Source organism: Caretta caretta, chromosome 10, assembly GCF_965140235.1.
Source record: "Caretta caretta isolate rCarCar2 chromosome 10, rCarCar1.hap1, whole genome shotgun sequence".
In the NCBI taxonomy this organism is placed as follows: Eukaryota; Metazoa; Chordata; order Testudines; family Cheloniidae; genus Caretta; species Caretta caretta.
In genome coordinates, this window is record NC_134215.1 from 18,958,774 (window position 1) to 18,979,484 (window position 20,711).

A 20,711-nucleotide genomic window follows, 5' to 3' on the forward strand; every position below is an offset into this window, starting at 1 on the left:
CTACCAATTACCATGCAAAGATAGTACAAATTGGAAATCTAGTAATCCCTTAGCATGAAAGTAAAACGGTAACAAATAATACGAAGAACAGAACATCTCTAAGGCATAGAGACACATCTCATCATTTATCCATGCTATTCCTTAGCACCAGTGAGACAACGGTGTGGCTCTGATAGTCGGCAGTTACTACGACAAATTTCCAATTTTATTGGCATACTGAAACAATGCTCAGCTGGCCAAATTCTGATTTCATTTACACCAGGTAGAAATAATCCTCATTTACACTGTCATTACTTGAAGAAGCCCGCTGTATGCAAACATCATTAGTTTGCAAAAGTTTATACTTTAATTACTTATTCCTTTTAGCAGACATTTTAATAAGCAGTGGCTCAAAGTATTGGGTTTTTTCTTTCTTTCACGGTTCTTCACCTTAAAACCTCTCCCCCTCAAGGATGTTATTGACTTTTCAGTTTGTGTTTCCTTTTCACTAGCCTATGATAGAATTTTCCATTGAATCCATTTCAAGAACCAGTTTGTTGATACCCTTAACCACCCAATGTGGTGAGATGGTTTTTGCAAGAGTCACTATTAGATTTACTTTTAATTAAAAGATACATTCATGACTAATTCAGTATTTTATAAAGACACTGCCCCATCTGTGGGCAATCAGAAGATCCTTAGAGTAGCTGCACATTGATGAGCTAACCCTGGGGATATCAGGCACTTAAAAAAAGTCTTGAGACACGCATAGGCCTTGCCATTCCCCGTTACTGTCTCTTTTTTGTTGCTGCACGGATGCATTATTAATGAATAACTACCTACCCTTCCAAACAGAGCATTTTAAATAACCGTTAAATTTCTTTATAGGCGATTATGAATGGTAAAAGTGTGTTTCCCTGTTCAAAGCAATAAACAAGTCCAGGTAGGGTGTCTCAGCTGCAGCAGTAACTGTTCTTTGAAGCCTGAAGTTCTAGGGATGTTAAAGTGCCCACTGAGTCAAATTATGCAATCTCCAATCCATCTTAATCAAGTTAATTTGAAGAAACACAAGACTTTCTGCATTTCTCCTTTGTGTAGTTAAAACACAAGATGATATTTCAAAGAAGATGCACTGTCAGTTGGGGGCCTGGTTTAACCCTATGGAGTGATACTGGCATACCCCAGCTGAGAATCTGGCACCTAAAATTCTCAGCCAAAATAATAAATGGAGATGTTCAATCTCAGTTATTTCTGCTGAGGGGGTTTACGTACAGAGCTGAATCACTCAATGCTCACCCAGGTCTGATGGCAGGTATACACGCCCTGCCTAATTTTGAATTTGTAATGAAAACTAAAGACCAAGTAAGTTCTGCCTGTGAAAATTTTGTGCCACTGTAGTTATCTGATTATTTTAGATGTAGGAGGTTCTTCTCTTCTGGAAGATCAAAACTTGTTTGGAGCTTCAGTTTCACCGTCTGGTCCTTCTTCCCATCGCCACCTCAGAAAATAAACTTTATAATATTCAAAGAGAATTTCACATTAATGTTTAAGAGGTGCTCTTCACCCACTAAATGTCCTTATTTTAAGGTCTATGGCTGTAGGATCTGAATCTTTTCATCGACAGTAAATCAGAAGGGAAAAAACACTGTCCACATACCAGACAGCCTTGCTAAATGTGTGCATAGTATAGCAGGAATGTATTTCCTCCACTTTCCCACGGGTCACTTGTCAAAACAGTGCACTTCATTCTCTTAATACCAGGTTACTACATATCCTAAACTGACCCTGAATTTTCACCAGGTTTAGTTACTGCCTGAAGCAGGATTTTCTTTTTCCTTGATTGAGTATGTTGGATTCCTCTTTGGCATGATTAAATTAGCATATAGACACCAGAAGAGTTCCTTCAAGCCATGCTTGCTGATTCTGTCCTATATCCTGATATAACCAATCCCTGCCTTTGCTATAGAAGAGTTGCTGAATGAGGATGTTTTTCATTATATATTGTATCCTGTACAGTGAAATTCAAAGTCCGCAGGTCTGCTGTGAGGCACACATGAGAGTCTCTCTAAATCAGATAAAATTGGTGGGTGGAATCTGTAAGAGAAAATGAGACTATATTGAGAGCTTAAGTGGCACCCACGCTTTGTGCTGGCTCTCTGCACAGGGGTGAATTTTACCCACATAGTCACTTCCACAAGGGAAAACAGGCTGCTACAGTTGCACCTTCATCATGGCTCCTGCGGCGCTTACAGTCCATGGATTCTCCATTTGTTTTCCACATTCTGAGTCTCAGAAAGGTGGTCTTAGGAATCAGAGGGTATGATTCATGAATTTTAGCACATACAGTACTCAGCAATATACCTGTGGCCCTTACACGCCTTCTGAGATGAGCAATCTACGCAGCGATCTTTGTAGGGATTGTGTTACCCTGGAACAGCCAGAATATGAACGTAAAATAACACTGCTTTATGGTGTTCATTTTCACACACATAGGGATTACACATGCAGGCAGCCAGAATTTGCTCCCAACTTCCAAACCAATGCAGAGCTTTACCTTTCTTTCTAGGTATTATCTTGGTCTCCTGATCTTTGTTCCTCTGATTTATGGCTCAGTCCCCTTACGGGGATTCCCAGTAAGTAATCTAATAAATGTAGAATAATATCTTTTCCACTTTAAAATATTAAGATGAATCATTATTCCTTCTGATATGTTTTACTCTATCGGTTTGAATTATGGAATCTTTCTGTGTTTGAAGATTTAACATTGATTTAATGCCAACTTAGAGGCTTCTAAAAGTTTAGAAGACTGTATTAGATTAATAATTTAAACTTTAAAAGGTATACCAAGGCAGACATTATTGCAACCTTCTACCAATCAATCCCCATTTTCCATGTTTATCCTATATCCAATTTTCAACCCCAGGGTTTGTACACATCAAATTGCCTCAGATGTATTCTACAAATCTCTGAAATTACTTTATCATTGTATACATTTCACAGCCATTAAAATACTCTCATATCAGAATAGCTGGCATTGTATTAAATATTGGATTCAATTCCACAGGGTAATAAATTGTGACCTAAATCCAATCTCTCATGGGTAGCTGATAGATAATGAAAAAATACTGCTTTGTCATTTTACCTAAAGGAAATTTACCCTGGGAACCAAATACATTTCTAAGACTGCTGTGTTCTGTAACCAGGCCTAGCCATTCTCAGGCAAAGGAAATGGATTCGTTTTGGTGCTTAAATACCAGATAAGTTAATAGTTACAGAATCAAGATGGAAAGTTATTACTGTGCTGTACCACAGTGGTTCTCAAGTGGGGGTCCGCGACCACCTGGGAGGTCACAAGCTCTTTTAGGAGGGCTGTAGAGCCCTGGTCCCTCACAGGGCTGAAGACCCAAGCCCAGCGTCCTCCATGGGGCTGAATCCCAGAACCCTGGTGCCCCCATGGGGCTCAAGCTCTGATGCTCACCACGGGGCTGAAGCTGGGAGCCACGGGGCTGAAGCCCCAAGCCACAGCTCCTCACATGGGGCTAAAGCCAGGAACTGCAGGGCTGAATCCCAGAGCCTTGAGCCCTGATGCTCTCCGGGGGCGGAAACTCTGAGCCCATGGACGTAGTTTGAAGGTCCGGGGGCCATTGCGCCCCCACACGGCAGTTCCTTACCCAGAGCCAGGCAGTCCTGGGGGCAGTTCCACACACCCCCACTGACTTCTCTCCCTCCCCCAAAATATAAGTCAAACTATGCTTATGCCCAAGGGGGTTCCCCCGCAGAGCCCCGAACCGCCCCCCCTGGGCCCTGGAGTTTTTATAGCATGTGGGGGGAGGGGATCTCAGAAAGAAAAAGGTTGAGAACCCCTGCTTTATCAGGCCTCTAATGCAAAATTAATTAAGTGAAACACTGGATATTTCATAAACATGCACACAAGTGACAGCTGTGACTAGCACGTCAGTTCATGTAACAGGCCAAAGCTACTGAGTTTTACAGATGCAGTTGGGATCATATACAGTAGAAAATTGACACACTAAGTTCACACCCGTACACCTTGCTTCAACCTAAAGCTAAAGAATCCACAACAGCGACCTGCTAATAAATTAACAGCACCAGGCACAATAAGTCAGTCTTTCACTTTATAGAACTAATGTGGAGAGAATGATGGTAGGCTAGAGAACAAGACATTAAGCTTTTTATGGTGGTAGGATTCCATATGTTCCCCTTCAGAAACATTACATATCTTCAGAGACAGAATCATCACCTTATTTCTTTAAAACACTGTACTCTCATGCTGAGATGTCTACCTCCTGTAAAAGACAGAGAGCCAAAAAACAGTCAAAACAAAACTGTAAACTTTTGTCAAGCTTATGATAAGCAGGTCCGAAACTGATTTTAAAAGAGAAGTGCTACCTAGCTACTCTATGTAGCTTCTGTGTATAAATCTTTACAAAGGAGGAAAATGAGGCACACAGAGGTGAAGTAACTTGCTGAAGGTCATCTAACAGGCCAGCGGCAGCTCCAGGGACAGAACCCAAGTTTCCAAGTCCCAGCCCAGTGCACTATTAGTTTTTATGATGCAACAGAAAGAACCATCACTCTTGATTCAAGAACTTCCTATTGATTTCTGTGAGGTATGGCAGGAGCTGGTTCAATACATATATTTTAAAAATAAATTTTATATATATAGATTTATTTATTTTTTAAAAAATATCTATATCTACATATATATATATATAGTCAACATACACACATGTTTTATTTCTCCAAATAAGATTTCTGTCTGGACCAGCTCTGTATATAATATTCTCAGCCCTGTCTGGTCTACACTGAAACCCCCAACTCAATTTGTTCCTGTCTCATCCAAAGTTTTACAGCCTACAGTAATTATAGGCTATAAAAGAAAAACACAAGTAAGATACTTTTTCCAGCTCTGGCAAGGACATCCACACACTGCAGTAAACAAAACAACAACAAATAAAAGGTGTGGACCTTGGTGCTGATCCCAGGCAGGCCTCACTCTCTTGGGGGCAACAAATGGTGCTATATCTAACTGGATTTAGAGTAACAGCCATGTTAGTCTGTATTCGCAAAAAGAAAAGGAGTACTTGTGGCACCTTAGAGACATCCGATGAAGTGAGCTGTAGCTCACGAAAGCTTATGCTCAAATAAATTGGTTAGTCTCTAAGGTGCCACAAGTACTCCTTTTCTTTTAACTGGATTTAGGAGCTCTACCAAGTGGATAACTTTAATAGTTTCCTCTTCGGAAGGCAGAGCAATATTCATGCCTCTGATATTTGAAGCCTGCTGCAAGGACTTCTCTGGAACTTGGTCTAAATTACTGGCTCATTTGTCTTTCATTTCTGTGTCGATGACACGCTTTCAAAATCAGTGAAGTGCCAGAAAAGCTATTCCTGGGCCCAGAATACTGGTAGGTGTGCTTTGCCTAGGGTCAAGTTTTTCCACTGAGTGGTGCCACAGGAATGCTTCCAGCCCTGGACACTGACACTAGTCTCAATTTCCATTCATTCCTGGGTGACCAGAACATCCTCCTTACTTTCTTCTGGTATGATCTTAAGTTAAAATAGTGAATGCCTGACTCTTATAGGGATTGTAAGATTTACTTGAAAATACTTGAGCAGGAGCAGATGCCATAGCACAGCAAGCATGGAGCCCGTTCAGCTTACCACAGCAGTTATGACCATTGTAAACACCTCGCGCATTATCGTGCAGTATATGCAGAACCAGCACCTGAAAAACCAGGCGAGGAGGCGACAGCAGCATGGTGATGACGACATGAACACACTTTTCTCTAAAACCGCGATCCTCCGCAATTTGGAGATCATGGCGTTAATGGGGCAGACTCATGCTGTGGATCGCTGATTCTGGGCCCAGGAAACAAGCACAGACTGGTGGGTCTGGGATGATTCCCAGTGGCTCCAAAACTTTCGCATGTGTAAGGGCACTTTCATGGAACTTTCTGACTTTCTTTCCCCTGCCCTGAAGCGCATGAATACCAAGATGAGAGCAGCCCTCACGGTTCACAAGTGAGTGGCAATAGCCCTGTGGAAGCTTGCAACGCCAGACAGCTACTGATCAGTTGGGAATCAATATGGAGTGGGCAAATCTACTGTGGTGGTTGCTGTGATCCAAGTAGCCAACGCAATCATTGAGCTGCTGCTATCAAAGGTAGTGACTCTGGGAAAATGTGCAGGTCATAGTGGATGGCTTTGCTGCAATGGGATTCCCTAACTGTGGTGGGGCTATAGACAGAATACATATCCCTATCTTTGGACCGGACCACCAGGGCAGCCAGTACATAAACTGCAAAGGGTACTTTTCAATGGTGCTGCTGCAAGGGACGTTTCACCAACATCAATGTGGGATGGCCGGGAAAGGTTCATGATGCTCGCATCTTCAGGAACTCTGGTCTGTTTAAACGGCTGCAGGAAGGGATTTACTTCCCAGACCAGAAAATAACTGTTGTGGATGTTGAAATGCCTATAGTTATCGCTGGGGACCGAGCCTACCCCTTAATGCCCTGGCTCATGAAGTCGTACACAGGCACCTAGGACAGTAGTCAGCAGCTGTTCAACTACAGGCTGAGCAAGTGCAGAATGGTGGTAGAGTGTGCATTTGGACATTTAAAGGGTTGCTGGCGCAGTTTACTGACTCGCTCAGACCTCACTGAAACCAATATTCCCTTTGTTATTGCTGCTTGTTGTGTGCTCCACAATCTCTGTGAGACTAAGGGGGAGACGTTTATGGCGGGGTGGGAGGTTAATGCAAATTGCCTGGCTGCTGAATACGTGCAGCCAGACACCAGGGCAGTTAAAAGAGCACAGCAGGAAGCGGTGCGCATCAGAGAAGCTTTGAAAACCAGTTTCATGACTGGCCAGGGTACTGTGTGACACTTCTGTTTGTTTCTCCTTGATGAAAACCCACAGCTTGCTTACAAAGGAAATAAAGTCACTATCATTTAAAAAACATGTATTCTTTATTTAATTATTATAAAAATAGGGAGATAACTCACAAGGTATCCTGGATGGGGTGTGGGAGGAGGGAAGGAAAAGGCCACTTTAAAACTTGTTGAATGCCAGCCTTCTGTTGCTTGGGCTGTCCACTGGGGTGGAGTGGTTGGGTGCCCAGAGCCTCCCACCCCGCGTTCTTGGGCATCTGGGTGGGGAGGCTATGGAACTTGGGGAGGATGGAGGGCGGTTAAGCAGGAGCTGCAGCGGCAGTCTGTGATCCTGCTGCCGTTCATGAACCTCCACCAGACGCCGGAGCATGTCCGTTTGATCCCGCAGTAGCCCCAGCGTTTCCCCATGCCTCCTCTGATCTTCCTGCCGCCACCTCTCCTCATGTTCATTGGCCGTTTTCCTGTACTCTGCTATTGTGTCCCTCCACACATTCTGCTGAGCTCTGTCAGTGCTGGACGACTGCATGAGCTCAAAGAACATTTCATCGCGCGTGGGGTTTTTTCGCCGCCTTATCTGAGATAGCCTTTGAGACAGAGGAGGGAGGCTTGAAACATTTGCAGCTGCTGGAGGAAAAAAAGGGAGTGAAGTATTTTAAAAGATACATTTTACAGAACAATGGCTATACTCTTTCACGGTGAACAACACTATTCACATTACATAGCACATGTGATTTTGGTACAAGGTCGCATTTTGCATCTTATATTGAGTGCCTGCAGCTTTGATGTTAGAGATCACACATGCAGGGCCGGGCAACAGAATTCGGCTTGCAGGTGGCCATGGTAAGCCATAGTCTTTCGGCTTCTGCAACCTTCATAACAGCAGCCCCCTCCTTTCCCATACCAAGCAAAGCCCGTTGAGTTGGCCATTTAGTGCTGCAGTTTTCCTGTTAACGTGCAGCAACAGAAACCAAACTAACCCCCTCCTCCCATCCAATTCTCTGGGATGATCACTTTTTCCCTCCCCACACCGCCTGGCTGGTATCAGGGAAGATCTCTGCTAGCCAAACACGAACAGCTCAGCGCCAATGGCCCCCTCTCCCATCGTGTGGCTAACTGTGGGGAGGATTTCTTTTCAGCCACAGGCAAACAGCCCAGTAGGAACGGTCACCTCTGAATGTCCCCTTAATCAAATTCCCCTATTTCAACCAGGTTACTGTGAACGATATCACTCTTCTGAGGATAACACAGAGAGATAAATAACGGATGTTCCTTGCATGGCAGCAAACACTGGGACCATACGCTGCCAGGCTTTGTCATGCAATGATACCAGATTACTTGCTACTAGCATGGCGTGGTAAAGTGTCCTACCATGGAGGACGGAATAAGGCTGCTCTCCCCAGAAACCTTCTGCAAAGGCTTAAAGAGTACCTCCAGGAGAGCTTCATGGAGATGTCCCTGGAGGATTTCTGCTCCATCCCCAGACATGTTAACAGACTTTTCCAGTAGCAGTACTGGCCACGAATGCATCCCAAGTCCTCAGGGCTACCTAATCATTAAAAAAGCGCTTGCTTTTATAACATGCATTGTATTAAAAAAGGTACACTCACCAGAGGTCCCTTCTCTGGCTTCGTTGGGTTGGGAGGGTATTTCAGTCAGGGTGATAAAAAGATCCTGGCTGTCGGGGAGAACGGTCTCCCCAGGCTCGTCCTCCTCCTCCTCATCTTCCCCATCTGCAAAATCCTCAGCCATGGCGGAGAATACCCCATCATCGGAGTCCATGGACAGGGGTGGGGTAGTGGTGGCGGGCCCCCCCCCTAAAATTGCATGCAGCTAAGCATAGAAGCGCCTTGTCTGGGGTTCTGTCCCGGAGCGTCCGTTTGATTCTTTGGTTTTCTGGTACGCTTGTCTGAGCTCCTTAAGTTTCACGCGGCACTGTGTTGCGTCCCTGCTGTAGCCTCTGTCCCTCATGGCCTCTGAGATTTTTTGAAATGTTTTGGCATTTCGTCTTTTGGAACATAGTTCTGATAGCACGGATTCATCTCCCCATACAGCGATCAGATCCAGTACCTCCCGTTCGTTCCATGCTGGAGCTCTTTTTCAATTCTGGGACTGCATGGTCACCTGTGCTGATGAGCTTGCCTGGCCAAACAGGAAATGAGATTCAAAAGTTCCCGGGGCTTTTCCTGTACACCTGGCCAGTGCATCCGAGTTCAGAGTGCTGTCCAGAGCGTTCACAATGGTGCACTGTGGGATAGCTCCCAGAGGCCAATACCTTCGAATTGCGTCCACACTAACCCTAATTCGAAATGGCGATGTCGATTTCAGCCCTAATCCCTTCGTTGGGGAGTACAGAAATCGGTTTTAAGAGCCCTTTATGTCGAAAAAATGGCTTTGTTGTGTGGACGGGTGCAGGGTTAATTCGGATTTAACGCTGCTAAATCTGACAAACTCGTAGTGTAGATCAGGCCTTAGGAAGATCTGGGCCTAGTGGAATTTTCAGAAGTGCCTAAGCAGCTTGAAATCAATTGGAGGTAGGGCTTACTTAGGCACTTTGACAGTCCCACTGGGGTCAATCTGCATCTTTAAACACCTAAATATCTTTGAAACTCTGGCCCATTGTAAAAACTATAATGGGTAAAACAAGATCTTAGTAAACTTTTCTCTTAAACTTTCCTTCCCCTCCGTGCTATTTGGTAAGTTAAAAACCTGTCCTTGCCAGCTATTCTATTTCGTAAATTAAAAAACAAAATGACTCACAGCGCACAAGCAGATGGTGAATGTGGAAATGTATAGTTCTATTTAGTCATATTAATGTCAACCTCAGTAATATTATGCTGCACACACACAAGCTTTCAATCTAAAAGTAGTATGATTTAAAATATTCTTCTGCACCATAATATCCCTTGGCTGGATGGAAACCATTTCCAATTAAGAAAAACAGAACAGAGAGCTGAAATCTAGTCACAAACAAAGGTGTATGCTCATTTGATAACTGTACTCTTACTAGTTTTTACCAGCTACACAAATGAAACAAGAGTAGAACAAAATACCTCACGGTTCCTTGGGGTATGAAATGCTCTAGAAAAAAGCATGCACTAAACAACAAAAAGAACAATGCAGGTAATTATATTCTAGTTACATAAAGATAGGCCTTCAATTGCAGTCCACTAATACAATTAGGAAGATTTATAGAAAAAAAGCAGCACTGTGATAGCCAGCCTCTTTGATATTGCAATGTGGTAAGACCAATGTCTTTTAAGAACAGTATGTCTGAAGGCTAATTGATCATAATAGTGAAAATTGTATTCTGGTGTAATTCAGAGTGAGGAGGATGGTGACAAATTCTCTACATGTAAGCTTCTCCCAATAGCTGATCCATGGAATACATGTATTGCAGAGAAGATCATTCACTCGCCATCTTGGAAATCTAAAGAGAGATTGTTTGGGGGTAGGAGGATAGTTGTCCTCAGAATTCAAGACGAGGAACTTTTCAAACTCCCAAAAGCTGGTTCAGAAATCCAGCAGTGCAGTGGATGTCAGAGATGGGGAGAGAGGATTCTCCCTACCATATGGTTCCTTTCCACCATGGCCATCTGTTAGTGAGTACAAGGAGATCGAGACTTTGGTTTTAACATTTAAAGCTTTTCATAACACTGAGCTCCTGGCATCCTCTAAATGTACATACCCTTTTGCCTTTTTAGATTATTCGGCATGAGTCTTTAGAAGGCAGAATAGATAATCTTTATACATTTTAAGCCCAAGCTTTGAGGAAGATTGTGCGGTTAGCCATTTGGAGAACTTTTTATTTCAGAGTGCCTAGTGCCTTATGCCTATGGAAAAATCCACTGTAATTTAATAGGTATCAATAGAAATTACTGTAAACAAGCCATAAGATTGGACTCAATAGAAAATGATATATTCCTGCAATAAAATTCCATTAGCTGGTTTGAATTCTACAGAAAGGATACAATTCTCTATTAAATTCTATTGGATTTCACGGTAAGAGACGGAACAGCACTGATGGATAAGTACCCAATAAATAAAATGTGTTATGATGATCTGGCTTCAGCAAGTACCATATGTAATAAAGGAGTGACACTTCTGCCTGAATGGATGATGAGAGAATGAGGGGTTAAATCCTGTCTTTACTGAACTCAATGGGACTTTTGCCATTGACTTCTCTACGTCCAGGATTTCACCATGACCTTGCCAGAAATAAAGTGTTTGTAAAACTGTATGTAGTATACTTCAGAGCTTATTGTGCACGTCCATTCGTCCACAAAGCTTCCTGGCATGAACAGAAGACAGATGTTGGGCCTTATTCTGCTCTTGCTTATGCTGGTATGAATCAGGAGTCTTTTGACATCATTGGATAGTTGATCAATGGCATTTCATGGATGCTAAAACTGTGTGAGAGGAGAATCAAGCCCTATTCACTTTTAACAAGCCCTCAAACTATCATCAAATGATGAGTGTTTGTTCATCACTCTAAATTTATATTGAGTAACTTCAAAATCTTTTCCATGGCTGCTGAGCTACAGGCTTCTTGTCACTTTCTTTTTCTACAGAAACCATGATTACTTGAAGAAGAAGAAAAAGAGTCTGCTGTGTTAAAAGTATATTCTATTTAAGAAATACTCACTTGCAATGGAAATGGCCAAATTATGGCCTGGAGTCTTAAAATGGCATTAATTCCTTTTAACACTGGCTTCATGTCTACTGTGTTGGCATTTCAATAGAGATGAGTTCCCTAAACCTTTTCTTTCTCACTTCCAAGTGAAACAATTACAAAATAAACAAACACTTGCCCCATAAAGCCCAGGGAGTCCTAAAATAATCGTACAATTTCTAAAACACTTTTAGGGAGGAGGGCTAGGTTGTTTACATTCTCTGTAACTATATATTCCAAATATTGTGGGTGTTTGGTTTCTTCTACAATAGGGCAGTCTGGGTTTGGACAATCTGCATTAAAAGTGTCTGGCTCTTGAAGCCACAACAAATGAAAAACCTTGTCCCCCAGAATTCAAAAAGTTAATCTCTTTTTAGAAAGAGACATCAAAGTTTACATATTTTAAGGCTTTATTTTGCCACCACTTTTGAACAAATACTGCCCAATACTGTTTAAGCAAATCAAAGTTTGGTTACAATATGTCCCCTGGGTCTGCACAACTACTGATATCTTCAGGGAGGCCACCTTCTTAAAGCCAGTTGGAAAAGTCAGATATCATTCTTCAATACACTACAGGGCTGAAAACCTAGAAAAACTCTGTACAGCTGGCTGGCATGCCTGCCATCATCTCTTTATTGTGCCTCAGTGGTAGAAGCTTTGAGCACAGACTGCAGATAATTGGCCAAAGAGTTCTCCCTTCCATCCAAATCTTTGTTTAGCCAATGGTTTTACATTTGGATAAATCACATTGCACTGTATGTGGAAAATAATGTATTTATGTCTTCAGAATGATCGATGCACAGCAGATTTTAAAGTATGGACTCTGTCAACCGAATCCTGGAAACCTACTGTTTCTTCACAACTCAAGAAAAAAATTAGAATTTACAGAGGGCCTGCACTGAGCAGTTTTCCACTTTATTCACTTATTTGTCTAACCTGAGGGTCTCATCAGGTCAGGAAGACAGAGAGACAGACTTGGTCAGCCCAGAACAAAAATAGCACAGTTCAGTCCCTTCTATTTTGCCTTGGAGATTTCACCAGTGACATCAATGTAATAAATATAGTCAAGAGACTGAAAAAATATTTTATGTCAACATGTGTACGTGTATATGTGTATCTTTCCTTCTGCTTGGCAGCCTTTCCCCCAATCTGCCCAGCTCTTGCCTTCACATCACACCGACAATTTTCTGTAGGTATGGCCCATCTGACTGACTTTTCTCTGTCTACATGTGCATTTCAATATCACACAGAGGCATTAGACACTCAAGCATCTCTTCTTTCCTCATCATGTCTTCTGTGCGCAGTAATTCTTAACCAAAGCTTTCACTAAGCAACCCCCATCCCTCTGCTCTTATCTCAGAAGGTTTATTCCTGGGACATATTTGGTCATTACTTTCCTTCTACATTTACCACCACCCCTCCCATTTCAAGGTGCTATGAAGTTGACATTTTACTACAAGATTTTGAGTGGCTGAAAGTTTCAAGCCTATTTCCACCCTCTGCTTTTGTTGCTAGAAATGTATTTTGCTTGTTCTTAGCATTTCCTTAAAAGTGACAAATTTTGAAAATCTATTTCCTGGTGTTTGATGTCATATCACTTCAAGCCAAAACTTCCATGCCACTTAAAACCTTAAAATCATCATTCAGTTGGACTGGGGGAAGGGGGCTGTTGTTTAGTGGCGAAGGAGGGTTGACATTTGCTCTCTCGAAATGCGAGCATGGCCCTGCCTCTTAAACTTGTCAATGTCCTGTGAGCTGCATGTACTTCAGAACACCTGAAGGAGGAAAGGACTGTCTGTACAGAGACCGTGTAGCCCTGCACTGATTCCCAGCACCAGGGTGGTCCAGGGCCTACAAATCCCATACTACCATTGGTTGGCCAGTTACAGCTGCCCTAACCCCCTTTCACAGGGTGTTTTCCTTCAGGGAAAGGGGAAACCCACACAAGATTGTGCTGACATGATCAACATTTGGGCATGGCGGTATTTTTTCTGATGTTTTGGGATGAGATTCCCAATTCTATCTTGCCACAAACTGACTTCCTTCAGATATGCTGAGTTCAAAATGCTAAGGTCTCTCAGAAGAGCTTCTGAAATCTCTCAGGACAGTCAACAGGAAGATGCAGAGACAACATTGCCCCGTTCTGCAAGCTGAGAGAACTCTTATTTCCCTTCCCCTCTGCAAGAAGCCTTTAAATCCTGATCCTATAAAGAATATTTACATGGTTATATTCTTCTTCCATCATACACAGAGACAGATGGTTTTAACAGGTTTGCTTTATCATATGTAATGGTCTAGTACATATCCTGTGGGGTCTGATTCTTCCCCACTGACCCCAGATTTACACTGGTGCCACTCCACTGACCTCACTGGAGTAGCACCTTATTCCTACTGCTGTAAGAAAAGAGACTCAGACCCTTTATATTTTCATAAATTCATTTAGCATAAAATACAAGTGCTGTTGTTCGAAGTCAAAGCCAAAACTACCCTTCATAATGAAGGAAACACTGGCATAATGATTTCCAGAGGTGAACACAATCTCCATATGTGATGTAATTACATCCTTAGCTTTCTACAGAGGAATAGTTTATAGCTTAAATGCTATTAATTGTAAGCAGTTTTGTTCCACAGGATGTTGTTCATTGATAACTACTCAATTAAGGTTATTTTGCAATTAGTCTATTCACAGTAAATTTATTGCAACAGGAGTCATCTGTGGAGCAGCAAATTAAGTTTTGTTGGGTCTGCGTATGCACCAGCTCTTCAATGCCAGCCTCAAAGAGCTTATACTCAGAATTTTTACCATGTTGCCGAATAGATTTAAGGCGTGAAGAGAAGTCTCAGCAATGACTGTGGCTTGCAATGGCTAAACCAAAAGAAACAGAGATAGATCCAATAATCTTTATGGAATTGGTCCCACACTCTTTAAATTTTGGATCAAACCAAATGAGTCAAAAAACATACTGTGAAATTTCTGAAAACTAAACAAAGCTGTCTCTTCAGCTGTCAATATACATATATAACCTAAGGATAACTATTTAGCATTTTAACAGAATCATTTTTATGGTCAAAGGGTCAAATTCTAGCTAAGCTACCTATGTCCTGCTTATCTACATTTCCCCTCCAGTTTAAATTGTATTTCACTTCCTATCTAACAGTTGTGTAGTCTTGCTCATACATTGTTGAACTGCTGCTGTATTCTACCCCAGAAATGGCTGAATTTTAGGGGCAAGTGAAGTGACCACAATGTAGCCTACCTCTTTCTATATAGCACTTTGAAGTCCTCAGACAAAAGGAATTATAGAAGCACAAAATATACCTGTATATTATTCAACAGAAAGAGCTCCATTAATCTACAGTACCTGGTCTGCATGTCTTAGACAAAATTTGAGAGCATGATGAGATCTCAGTTACTCTTGTGCACCAGAATATTTTATTCCTTAGCAGCTGCTTAAAAATCAAAATGTTTCATTTCTGTGTGACAGAGCAGCAGCATCAGTAGAAGCAGGTGAGAAAACACCCTGATCTGGGAAGAACTCCCTCAGTGCTGATGTATGACACAGAAAAAGGTCAGTTTGATTTTTTTTCTATTTTATTTATGAGCCAGGTTGCCCTAGGGCTGAAGGTAGAAGAAAACCTGTTCTGACTTATAAACTGAGCAAAGATGACATAGGAGCCAAAGGGAAATAAACCAACTTCGCTCCGGGCTCTCCATTCTTAATAGGGACTTTTCTTTAATTAAAAAGTGCATGTTACAAAAAGTCCTAAAGTGAACTGGAAACATATGTGTCCATCTGAACTAAAGCACCAAAGATCTAGATCAAGGAGTACTAATCTGCAGCCACCAATGACCAAGGGTAGATTTGAGATCGATGTGGGAGTCTGATGACCTGGATCAAAGAAGAAATTATTTAGATACCATGTGACAATACTCCTTTACTGATGACTCAGAGTTGGTGTCAGTCATGCAGGGACTGGGCTGCCATCTATCTGGCAAACTTTCAAACTGACACTCAGGTCTCGAGGAATCAGAGATTTAAAATACTAAGAGCTACATAGTAAGTGTGAAAAATAGATCAGAATCCAACAAATCTGAAAGGAATATCAAGGGAAAGAATAAAAAATCACAGTTTTAATCTCTATTCAGCTATCCTTTTTATAGTGCCCATAACTGCATTTGGAAGGATTAGATTTTTATTAGTAAATGTCAATTTCATCATACATACACAAACTAATGAAAAAATATTTTCATCAATAATCATCAAAATTCACAGACAGGCAAAGAAAGAAAAATGCTGCTGGAGAACTTATTAGAGTAAAAATCCAGTGATTTAGACTTTTCAATTAGGCTTCTTACAAATGGAATAATGAATGAATAGTAAAAACACTTGCGATTTATGGATTTAAGGATATTTACTTCGTATATTTTGAAATGTGATGCTGACAGTGTGTTTTAATGGTTTATAAAAGCTTTAACTTTTTGAATCTCAATGCCCATTGCCATTGAGTAATTTTTGGACCCTCTCCCCAGTAATTTTCCACAACTGGAAAATTTAAATCAACAACAGGCGGGAAATTATTTTAAAAAAAACATAATTCTGCACAACTGTGAACATTTAAATTGATAAAAATCTTTTTATAATGCTTAAAATCAGCAGAGATATTATCTGTTGAAATTATAAAAAAAAAATTGAATTCTGTCAAGCCTAATTATCTGAAGAGCTACAGGAATAAATTCAGTCTGCACAGTGAAGCCAATAGTGGACTTTTCTTCTCTCTTCCCTGCTTACAGGGGGTCCTGTTTGGGGAGTCTATAATACAGATTAAGACCATGTCTACACTACCACTTTTGTCGGTACAACTTATGTCACTCAGGGGTGTGAAAAAACACCCTGGGTGACATAAGTTACACTGACAAAAGCACCAGCCTGGACAGCGCTGTATTGATGGGAGAAGCTTCTCCCACTGACACAGCTACTGCCGCTCGTGGAGGTGGTTTTATTATGCTGATGGGAGAGGTTTCCCATCAGCATCGAGTGGCTACACAAGCAATCTTACAGTAGCGCAGCTACATTGGTACAGCTGTGCCGCTGTAAGCTCTCTTTGACTAGCTTTGTCAAAGAGGAGAGTTTTACAGTGTACAATCTCTCAGTCTGGCCTCCTCTCCAAACTTGTTCCACAGCCAGGAGCTCTCTATCTCCAACTTTCACTGGCTTCATCCAGGCTTTCGATGTGCTGTCTCAGAGACGTGCAGCTGTCTTGGTGGGTTTCAGATGGGGGTACACTCAGTGACATAGCTGGGCCCTGACCCAGCAATGGTTTTGATAACCAGAAACAAGGCTTTGAACAACTACTGGTAGTGGAGTGGTAGCCTGCGGTGGCACACAGCACAGAGGTACGGGTGGCCACAGCGAGGAGGCAGGCTTCTGCATCTTGCCCCTACTGAAGAGTAAACTAAACTGTCATGCCAGCCCCACCAAAAAGACAATCTTCCTGGTTACCAAAAAGGCAATTTTCCTGATTCCCTTTTGTAATTAGTACAGCGCTAGATTTGCCCATTCATCCATGTCACCCCTTGTATCTTCATCCATCTTTCCAGACTTCACCTGCTACTCTTCCACCCTCTCCTCCTTCAAGTTCCTGTTCAAAACACACTCCTATAAATTCTAAACATTCCCCTCAAAGTAAAGTGCATAGAAACCAAAGCAGTGTGCCCCTCAAGCTGCCTGCTACGCTGACCTCCACAACAGCATAATATTATAGCTGAAGCCTCTGACATCCCCCTCCCCACCCCAGGTTTGTCATCGTTCCTCGTACTCTTTGAGCGAGGGACAGTGTCTATTTGTAAAGAACTACGCATATTAACAGTGCTAAACAATTCAGGTGACATGTAAAGTCTCATATTCTATTTTGCTGCTTCAATCATACTCTCAGTGTACAGTACACAGCTGGAATGGAGCTTCTCTCTTCTGGTTCTCATGGAACAAACATATTCATTTCAGAGAAGTAGCAATGGATGACACTGTAGGTTTAAACAGTCCTTTCCATAATCCATTTGAGTTTCTACACCTCTTGCCTTTCGACATAATAAAATACTTCAAAGAAAAAAAAAGTTTGTAAAATACTGCTCCTCTTGACAAACACCGATGTAAATGTATTGCTTAGAATTTATGACAGTCTGGCTCAGTGGAGTCATATACCACGATTGATGAACACATTTAACTATTCTGCAGCTTTGAACAGCTATGCATCTGTGAATGGATCCTAGGGAATTGCACTCCAGATGACATCTCAATGGAACCCATAGCTCTTAAACAAGTTTATACATTGAGATAACGAATGAATGAGTAGGACCAATGCATAAATATTTAAAGTTCACAGCTGTCTTGTAAACAGATAACAAATCTTTTTCATATGCAAACATAAGAATACATCACTTGGCACGCTGAACACTTAGATCGATCCCCAGAATGTCTGACTTGTGCTGACACACAGCGCAGAGCTTTCTTGATGTTTAGAACGTTAAGAGCTATGCACAAGGAATCAGGAATATCAGCACTATAGTGCTTTCCTTCCAAGCGCTTAAGGCTAGTGCTCTACAGACGTTCCCTAATTAAGCTTAAAACCCCTTTAAGGAACATATTGGGTTCACGTAGCCACCTCCTCTGAGGGACGGCGCAGTTGTTTATCAGGGCACAATACATACAGTTTAGGATAAAAAGGAGGAAACGTCTGATCCAACTGGCCTACTAAATCACAGCACAGTTACGTTTTTGTGGATAAGTATCTTAGAAATGTAGCTGTAAAATACAAAGGGACTACAACTTTTTTTTTTTTTTTTTTTTTTTTAAATCAGGCTCACTTTTTAACGAGAAAGGGTTGAACATCTAAGTCGGACCTACTCCCTGCAAGGTGTTTTGAGAGCCTCCTGTAGGGCATCGAGAGGCCACGCTGTTGAATCCTAATGTCTTTCCTTGACCCCTAAAATTCCTCTTCTGAAAGGGGTGGGACTTCCCAGCTGAGAAGCTGCCTAGGAATTTTGCCATTCCTAAGAAGATTCTTACATCACAGTATGCTTGTACCTTCTGCATTAGCATCTGGCATTTCATCTGTTATGCTGCTGCTCTGTCACTTCCCCACTGCAAAACTGCCAAGCCTGCTCTTTCTACCCTTGTGTCTACGGGAGACGACACAGAACACTACCTGAAGGAGAATTTGGCAGCGTTTGAAACGGTTAACTTCAGCTGTCAGTGTGGCAGGAAGGAATAACCTTGAGGCAAAGAAAAGTCAACATTTTCTACTAGGATCCATCTGCCTAAGTAAAGGCATTCTCAAAAAAGGGGCCTCTCTGCTGACAATAAAAATCTTACGGAGCTCCAGGGACATTCCTGCTAATCTGAAGACTCCTAGCAATGACCTGTCTACACCTTATATTTTAATATACATCCTGCACATCTCATTTATGGAACTGTTGGTTGTTGGGGTTTTTTATTTTTTTGGGGGTGAGGGGGGTATCTCTTCAGGTAGATATCCAGGAACATGCTTCAGCTGTTACTGAATTCACACACATTTTTAAAATAAAAACTGATCAAATGACTTACCAACTGACATAATCTTAGTGACTTATTTCCTAGTCTCCTCACTTAGCAGTCAATTTGCCTCTATCATTTACTATATTGTATAATAAATAAAAGGTTTAATTTTATGTCATATGCTGCCATTTGTGAGACAACTGAGTATCGAAAATTATTATTGGCCCAGGACTGAAAGGTGCTTGTCCACACCCTTGGACAGAGGTACTTGTGGGAAATTCCATATTTAAAGACAGAATCAGGAAATATTTCTGGGGAAGGCTGATGTTAAGAATGGTGGCTGTTTAAAGCTGTGGTGGGATTTGGCATGTTACAATAAGTCCCAGGAGAAAAGATTAGCAGGCAAGTGATGCAGCCACAGGGGTGTGTTGCAAGGTGCTGGACCCCTCAACTATCTCACAAGGCCAGACCCAAACTGTGCATCTTAAAGGACAAAAAGGAGGAAATGATAACAACAGACATTTGCAATGACCAATCTCACTGTTGTTATTTTACATAAAACAGCCCCAGGGGCCCAGGTACAGTTAGGCCAGCAAACAGAAGATACATCAAACAGAGTAACCCTAACACTTTATTGCTGACTGTGATATAGATGCCCAGAGACACATTATATTGGTGATCATGTACATTTCTAAGGGCTTGTCTACACGAACATTTAGTTTGTGGCAAGCTGAGGTGTGAATCTACCCTGCACTAGCCTGCTGCGGACTAACTATCTGGGTGGACCCTGCTGACACACACTAACAGTGCATTAATGCATTTTGATCTAGACCTCTTTGAAACAGAACTATAACAAAGTGCATGAACAAACTGTTAATGTGCATCAGCAGAGTCGACGTGGACAGTTAATCCGTAGCAAGTTATCGTTGGGTAGAGCCATATCCCAGCTTGCCACAAACTAAATGTCCATGTAGACAAGCCCTATCTGCTGTAAATCTACAATTTCTGAATCTGAGATTTTATTTTTTGGTATGATTTATCAGGAAAGGGCTCAGGTACACAGTACTAGTAACCAGTGTGCTGAGAGATTCCTTAGTCTGAATACGTTACTGACACTTTCTTGAACTATTTTGGGAGAGAGCTCAATATAACTCAGCCTCCCACTGAAGTCGAGTTCTGCTTGATCTTCTTCTCTCTTTATCTTTTGATTTTACCTTCCTCTCTCACCCGGTCTGCCATGCCTCCACTCTTTCCTCCAAATACCTCCTTAAAATCTGATTCCTCCACAAGGTCTGTTAACCCGTCTCCTGTTTTCCTATTCTCTGCCACTCAGAGAAGTGATGCTGAGTGTTAGTGTGAGCATGATGGGGACTCCAAACATGAGAGAGTAATTATAAAAAACTCTCACAAACACTTGTGAAACCAATATTGAAGAAGTGGAACCACAGACACAGAGTGAAAGATCTCATTCACCAGACTTGATTTAGTTGCACCCCTCCCTTTGTACCTCTTCAGGCCTTTCCTCATTTGTTTATAAAACACCAAGTACACTTTAGGCTCTGATCCAGCAAAGAACTTAAGCATGTGCTTAACCCTGTGCAAGCATGGAAGTGCT

The 20,711-nt window shown here is 41.9% G+C and overlaps 2 protein-coding genes across 3 annotated transcripts in view; both read right to left on the bottom strand.

Moving 5' to 3' along the window:
• XYLT1 (xylosyltransferase 1) overlaps positions 1-20,711 on the bottom strand; it is a 341,106-nt gene that overhangs the window by 151,654 nt on the left and 168,741 nt on the right. The window lies entirely within an intron of this gene.
• LOC142073461 (uncharacterized) lies at positions 7,022-8,960 on the bottom strand. The gene is made up of 2 exons (XM_075133303.1): positions 8,503-8,960; positions 7,022-7,519 (listed from the first exon to the last, which is right to left on the bottom strand). The coding sequence occupies exons 1-2, from the start codon at positions 8,672-8,674 to the stop codon at positions 7,056-7,058; spliced, it is 636 nt and encodes a 211-aa protein (XP_074989404.1). The 5' UTR covers positions 8,675-8,960; the 3' UTR covers positions 7,022-7,055.